The following is a 6,957-nucleotide window of genomic DNA, read 5'->3' as shown; positions in this document are numbered from 1 at the left end:
ACCAGCAAGAGCCGTAGAAGTTTCTGGTAACAAAATAAAAACTGAAAACCAGCAGGGTAGTGGTGGCGCACACCTTTAATCCCAGCACTCGCGAGGCAGAGGCAGGCCTGGTCTACAAGAGCTAGTTCCAGGACAGGCTTCAAAGCTACAGAGAAACCCTGTCTCAAAGTAAAAAAATCAAAAACAAAACACCAGAAACCATTTATTAATGTATGTGTGTGTCCAAGAACAATCTGAAGAGTTAGTTTTATTTTTCCACTGTATGTGTCCTAGGGATTAAACTCAGGTCAGAAAGTTTTGCAGCAAACATCTTTACCTGCTAGGCCATCTTGCCTGCCCTGAAATCCCTTATAATAAAGTATTTGTCCCACTGAATGTATCCCAGATATGACCTGCTTAGCATGTAAGAAATACACAAGAGCATGACAAGATAATTTATATTTATGTATTTATTTTTTTAAAAAAATTATTTATTTATTTATTTATTAAAGATTTCTGCCTCCTCCCAGCCACCGCCTCCTTTTTCCGCCATTAAGTCCCCCTCCCTTGTCATCCCAAAGAGCAATCAGGGTTCCCTGCCCTGTGCGAAGACCAAGGACCACCCACCTCCATCCAGATCTAGTAAGGTGAGCATCCAAACTGCCTAGGCCCCCACAAAGCCAGCACGTGCAGTAGGATCATTTTTTGTATCACTGCAAGTACCCGAGGGGAGTCCCTCAAGCTGTGACCTAAATGTTAGGTGGGCAAATGGCAGCCTCAGTCTCCTAAGCCCTAGGAAGACAGGTGTGCACCACCCACCCAGCTTGGCATTTGGTTTCCCAAGAAAGATAGGAACCCACATTCAGAGGTGTCATTCCTGACACTGAAGTTTGGTGACAAGTGTCTAACTGGAGGCAAAGGAGAGAGAAGAAAGCCTTAGCAGGCACTGCTGTGGGACTGGGGAGCACTCTGACATGGTGAGCCATGTGTGCTTCATCCCACCAGGTGGGGGCTTCACCAAGTCTCCACAGCTGTGAGACCCCCTAAGACACATCGTCTTCTCTTTTCCCTTCAGTGAGATGCAGCGGCCGCCACCAGCTGAGATTTCAGTCTCTACAATTCCTGTCAGTCACAAACCATAGGCCAAAAACATTAAATAAATTAGAACTAAGATCTTCAACTCCTGTTCTGAATGCAGTTGCTTACCAAGGTCCAGGCTGGGATCTGGGCAGTCACCCGAAGAGGGACCCCAGAGGGTTAGTGACTACAAGGGGTCATGCCTGTCCTAGCCAAGTTCTGTCATGTTTAGGCAGCCACCAGCAATGCCACAGGGCCTTTGCTCATGTTCTGGGAGGTGCCAAGGTGCTGGGACCTCCACGGAGCTCTGCCCAGAGGTCGAGGTGTAAATCAGTCAATCAGTCCCAAGGCTGCCATGCTGGGTGGGTTACCAGGCGCTATAGATGACAAACCAGGCTGGCACTGACTTGTTTGCCCTTTCTGACTTCTGGCACTCCTGGCAGGCCACAGATGAAGCCTAATGCATTTCGTGTGACTCAGTTTTCCCTGTTCCCACATCACCGCGGTGAGTGCCTCTGTCTGTGCACAGCCAGTCAGTATAGGGGATCAGTGACGCCCTGGAGACTGGTCAACAGGAGAGGTAAGGACAGCTGCCACTGGAAGGGACAGAAGTTGGACATTCAAGACCCAGTTGATAGCCCAGAACCTGAGGTCATTGTTCCATCCTCCTCCAGACTCCCCACCACCCCCATATTCTCCTTTCCACAGAGCTACAAGTGTCCAGTCATTGTGTCTGGCTTCAACCCATTGCCACCTCCTCAGAGAAATTCTCCTGAAACCCGTGGCCTGAGTCAGCCCATCATGTGGCCACTTCAATGATGACTGTCACTCATTGGATCTATGTCTGCTGCCCCACCGCTTGCTCTTTCTTCTACATTTGAGTCAGCACATCACGGGTTAAGTGCCTGCTGAGTGGACCAAGCTGAGGAGTAAAGAAGACGGAGGGCATGTTCAAATCTTTGGTCAGTTCATGAGCCAAGTACTTCCTAAGCACTGGCTGTACGCCACCCAGCACCTGGTTCAGACATCTGAGTCCCATCAGGGAGCCAGAGAGTAGCTCTTGTTTATACTGTACAAGGTGAGGAGTGGAATGAACAACAAAATAAGTGTCCTGGGGAGTAGTGGTGCAGGCCTTTAGTTCCAGAACTCTGGGAGGCAGAGGCAGGTGGATCTCTGTGAGTTAGAGGACAGCTGGTCCACAGAGTGAGTTCTAGGACAGCCAGGACTGTTACACCGAGAAATCCTGTCTTGAAGAACCAAAACAAAAGAGTAAAACATAAAAATAAATGCCACAGCAGCCCGACAGCTGCGGAAGTGTGAGTGTGCATAGGGGAGAACGTGCAGAAAGGCAAGCCAGAAGTCAGTTTTGCAGAAGTTCTAGACCAGGAATGGGGGGTTTTGTTTTGAGAGACCAAGAATCATCAAATCCGGTATTGACCAACATTCTTTATTTGAGCGCATTTTTGATCAGCAGTATCAGAAATTGTGAATCTTGTAGTCACAAGGCTGTGGGCTTCTTGGTGTGTGGTCTGTCCCTATCCCCTGAGGGACACCATCATCCATCCCCGGAGGGATGGAGCTGATTCAGTCTAATAGTATCACCTCGGCTCAGAGCCCCTCAGCTCTGGGAGAGCACTCTGACTCATCTGTACCTTATCAGAAAGTGTCCATCCCTGGGATGCCCACCCTTGGAAGATAGTGAAGGCTCTACCCTCGGCTGTCCCCACCCTGCGCTGTTCACAGGATGCCCGAAGCTTGATCTGGGAGTAAGAACATCAACTGCCTGCTTCCTGGCTCCAGCCTCTGCTGGCAGGCTATCTTAGGGTCTCCATCTGCAGACATGCCATGGTTTTCTTCAAGGCCTTGACTGATCTTCAGATTTTTCTCTCACCCCCTAAAGACTGTAACCTTTGCAATTTAGACATATTGACCATTGTGGGGTGGGAGTTGAGAAGCCAAACCCAGCTGTGAGGGTAAGAAACAGCTGGCAGCCTGCAGCCACACAGCCCAAGGACCACAGATGGGAGGGTCCTAGACTGATAATGAGGGCCTGGCAGGGCTTGACCTAGAGCTTTGGCCTAAGGGAATCAGATGAGAAAAGAGAACCCTAAGCATCTTGGGTAGACACTTGAGCTAGGGTTTCTCAAACCCCCGTGATGTTGCTTGGGGGACTGGAGAGGCAGCAAAGAGACTCCCGGAGGCCTGTGTCCTCCCTCCGCCTCAGGGAATGGAAGACAGCCTCCAACTGCTGGTTGTCTACAGGGGGAGATGGCTAAACAGAAAAGGGCAGAAACCAGTCTGCAGTAAACAGCTGTAACATCTGGCCTAGAACTTTGTAGCCACAGTGCCTCCCCCAGCAGAGTGGTGATGTCTTCAGAGACCTAAAGCCAGTGGCAGCCATAGGCAGGGATAGCTCCCGACCCCAGGTGTGCAAGACAAAAGCCATTTCAGGTTTGTCCCTCGTGGCTGAAGTGGACTTGCCTGCACCCTGACCACAGACCAGCTTCGTGAGAAAAGCCTGTTCCTCGGGCAGCAGATCCAGGTGACAGCTGGTGTTGAGATGCATGAGAAAGAGAGAGGAAGTGCCGCAGACAGTGAGCTTGAGGCCCGAGTGGACCACTGGAGGGCATGCATCCTTGCTTGCGGCCTCCAGTTAGATTACAGAAAAGAATTGCTCGATCAGCTTGTAGGGTCCTAGCAGCAAGTGACAGCAACAGCCCTTGGGGAAGGCCCAGCACAAAGGGAAGTCCTCAGCAGAGCTCAAAGGATTTGAACTGTGCTGTTGGTCAAGGTGGGTGGCAGGGCGGTGACGTTGGTAGAGTGGGTGTTCGCCCAGTCTGGAAAGGTACCCAGCTGGAAGATGGTCTGTGCCCAGGTGTTCATGGCCAGGCTGAGCAGCAGGACACCCATGAGGTTCATCAGGAGGCCAGTCCGAACCTGCAGTGGAAACCGAGTGAGCAGAGCAACAGCACAGGCCCTCAGAAGCAGGTAGGAGACAGGGGCTTGGCCCACAGCTGGCAGTGCACAGCTGGCTCTCCCCATAGCTGGCAGTGCACAGCTGGCATTGCACACTGGCTTGGCCCACAGCTGGCAGTGCACAGTTGCCTCTTGCTATAGCTGGAAGTGCACAGCTGGCATCGCACAACTGGCTCAGTCCACAGCTGGCAGTGCACAGCTGGCTCTCCCCATCACTGGCAGTGCACAAATGGCTCAGCTCACAGCTGGCAGTGCTGCAGCCAGCCACAAGTGTAGGCCATGGAGGCTTCCCAAGACCCAGGCTGGCCCCAGGGCAGGTGAATCCCTCCACTGAGGGTCTCTAGATGCCATATACCTGGCTATGGAGTGGACTTGGGTTATGCCCATTAGCCAAAAACGTCACTTCAACAAGGTTATAGATTCCCCTTTAAGACAGAGAAAGAAGAGCCTTGCCCAATAGTTCCATCTGATCATTATGCCCCTCCCCACATTTAGTATACCATGTCGAACACACTCATGTTCATATGCACACACACACACACACACACACACACACACACACTGGAAGTTCAGTTAAGGAAATTCTTCCCAAAGTGAAGAATTGAGACAGGGTCTCATGCAGCCTAGGCTGGCCTCAAATTTACCACGAAGTTGAGGTTGGCCTTGAACTCCTGATCTTCTTGCCTTTGCCTCCCAAGAGCTGGGATTACAGCTGATTTTTCTATACTCTGACTATCTGCTGTTTCCACCGATGTGTTTAGACAGCGCCTTGATTTAGGATTCTCTCTGTTCTGTTATTATGAAACTTGATGAAGCTGTTAGCACACTGAAACATGCATTTGGGGCACCTGAAATCTGTGTTCCTGGCCATGTTCACTTATATTTGGCTTTAAATAAATCATCTCTTTTCTTCACTGAGGTAAGAACTGTTTCTGTTTTGATAGCTACAAGTTCAAGGCCAGCCAGGATACAAAGTAAGACATCTCAATTGTCCCAGGTCTGCTTGTTGGAAGCCCAGTCTTTACATCCAATACTGTCATTCCTCTCGAAGCCCATGCGGTCCCAGAGGCCCCCGCTCTGGGGATTTGGTGACACTGCCCTGGGCTGGGCTCTCTGAACAGTTCCCCCACCCTTCCACCCCTTCATGGCCCCTAGAAAGGCTGGTGGGTCCTCTCCACAGAAGTGCCATCTTGGCCACCCCTTCATTCTCTTTAGTCGCCAGCATCTTCTACCATCTTCTCATGTTGCAAATATGAAATTTACATATTTTTAACACTTCCAGTCAGCCTCCAGCCAGGGAAAGGATTCTCCCAGGAGGCAGGTGGCTACAGCTCCCGCACTGCTACCCCCCAGTGGCTGGAACACAGATTGCACTGGACAAACCCAACTAAGGAGAGAGGCCTGGAGAGACTTCCAATTGGGGCCTGGAGAGACTTTTCCAGCTGGGCGATGATGCTGGCTCCTCTGGCCCTCCACTCACCTTCCCGCTCCCCTTGTCAGGCCACTTCTGGGAAGGCCCAACTTACCATGTCTTTAACCAGCAAGTGTCCACTGGCGAAGGCAATGGAATTGGGAGGCGTCGAGACTGGCAGCATGAAGGCATAGGAGCAGCCAACTGTGCCTGGGATCATCAGGTACAAGGGGTGCACATGCAGTCGGATGGCCTGGCCCAGAGAAGTCGCAGTAAGAGACAAGGGCAGTTGGAAAGAGAGTGCCAAAGCTACAGAGAGTGTCAGAGTGACAGAGAATAGTAGACACTCGTGGGAGAGGGAAGGAGACAGAGAAATATAGTCGGACACAAACACACTACACGCAGTCTTAGAGAAATGTGAGCACTTTCTTAAGGTCAGGGATGACAGGACCACACTGCATTTGACCAGAGAGCAGGCAAATAAACTTATTTAGAATCCCTCTTCCCATGTGAGTTAGAGTGTGGCGCTAGGGTCCTCCATAGTCACTGATCTAGAGGTCTGAGTGGGACCCAAGACACTGCATCTCCCATAGGCTCCCAGCAGCCAGGCTACTGCTCACCCAGGGCCGGAGGCCGAGAACGAAGGCTCACATAACCAGGCTGCCCTTCACTACACCATCCTAGAAACTACCATGGGGCACCTTTGGTCAGAGCCTGGCTGGAGTTGAGAGACCAGGTGTGTGCTCCCCCCCAGTCAAGAACCGCCATGTTCCTAAGATGGAGAGTTCAGTGTACCCGACCCAAAGTGTGGGCATTTTCTTGACAGGCTCTACCATCACCCCAGTCAGCAAATATTTTGATTTGGATGAGAAGCTGTATTTAAGAGCAAATGTCCTTTGCTGGTATCTTTTCTAGAACCTACCAGTTACAGACTTAGCAGATTTGGAGCTCTCTCCCCTCCTCCACACCACCTCACACCATCCCTATTTCCACCTATTACCAGGTGTCCTAGACCCTAGAACAGGGTCTGACTGATGCAGTTCCTCTCCATGAGGGCCTGCGGACTCCCGGATGCCCAGGCGGAGGGCCATTTGCTCACATTCAGCAGTTTCCAGTGCCCATGCTTTTTCACCTAGGAACCCCCAGGTGAACCTTGTCTTGATGTAAGTGGCCTGTGCACACAAGGGAGGACCAGCGGCACTGCTGGTGATCACTCTCTGGAATTGTCTGCATGTCCATTAGGACAATGCTTAACAGTCTATCCATTTACAGTGGAATCTGTTTCAGGGGTTGAAGAAAGAACATAAGTAAGTCTGTGCTGATACAGTGTCAACTCCATTAAAAATGGAAACAAAGAGATACAGAGGTAAAGCCAAGCCACCTCTCAAAGGTGGATACCATACTGGTAACACTGTTTCATTTTGTCAGCTTTGGGTTCTATGGTGGGTGTCCTATTGTTTGCTTTACTTTAACCTGTTTAAATATAAAACTAAATCATGAATTTCTGAGACACC

The 6,957-nt window shown here is 50.7% G+C and overlaps 1 protein-coding gene across 1 annotated transcript in view; it reads right to left on the bottom strand.

Annotated features, from left to right (window-relative positions):
* Nucleotides 1-2,499: 2,499 nt before the first annotated feature.
* Nucleotides 2,500-6,957, bottom strand: part of Slc13a3 (solute carrier family 13 member 3) — a 55,679-nt gene continuing 51,221 nt past the window's right edge. Inside the window, exons 12-13 of the mRNA XM_057780814.1 lie at nt 5,559-5,696; nt 2,500-3,993 (exon numbers count right to left, since the gene is read on the bottom strand). Of these exons, the coding sequence (XP_057636797.1) occupies nt 3,817-3,993; nt 5,559-5,696 (315 nt within the window). The 3' untranslated portion in view covers nt 2,500-3,816. The remainder of the gene's footprint in view (nt 3,994-5,558; nt 5,697-6,957) is intronic.

This window comes from Chionomys nivalis, chromosome 9 (genome assembly GCF_950005125.1).
Source record: "Chionomys nivalis chromosome 9, mChiNiv1.1, whole genome shotgun sequence".
Lineage (NCBI taxonomy): Eukaryota > Metazoa > Chordata > Mammalia > Rodentia > Cricetidae > Chionomys > Chionomys nivalis.
This window is presented reverse-complemented; position numbering and strand designations above follow the sequence as displayed.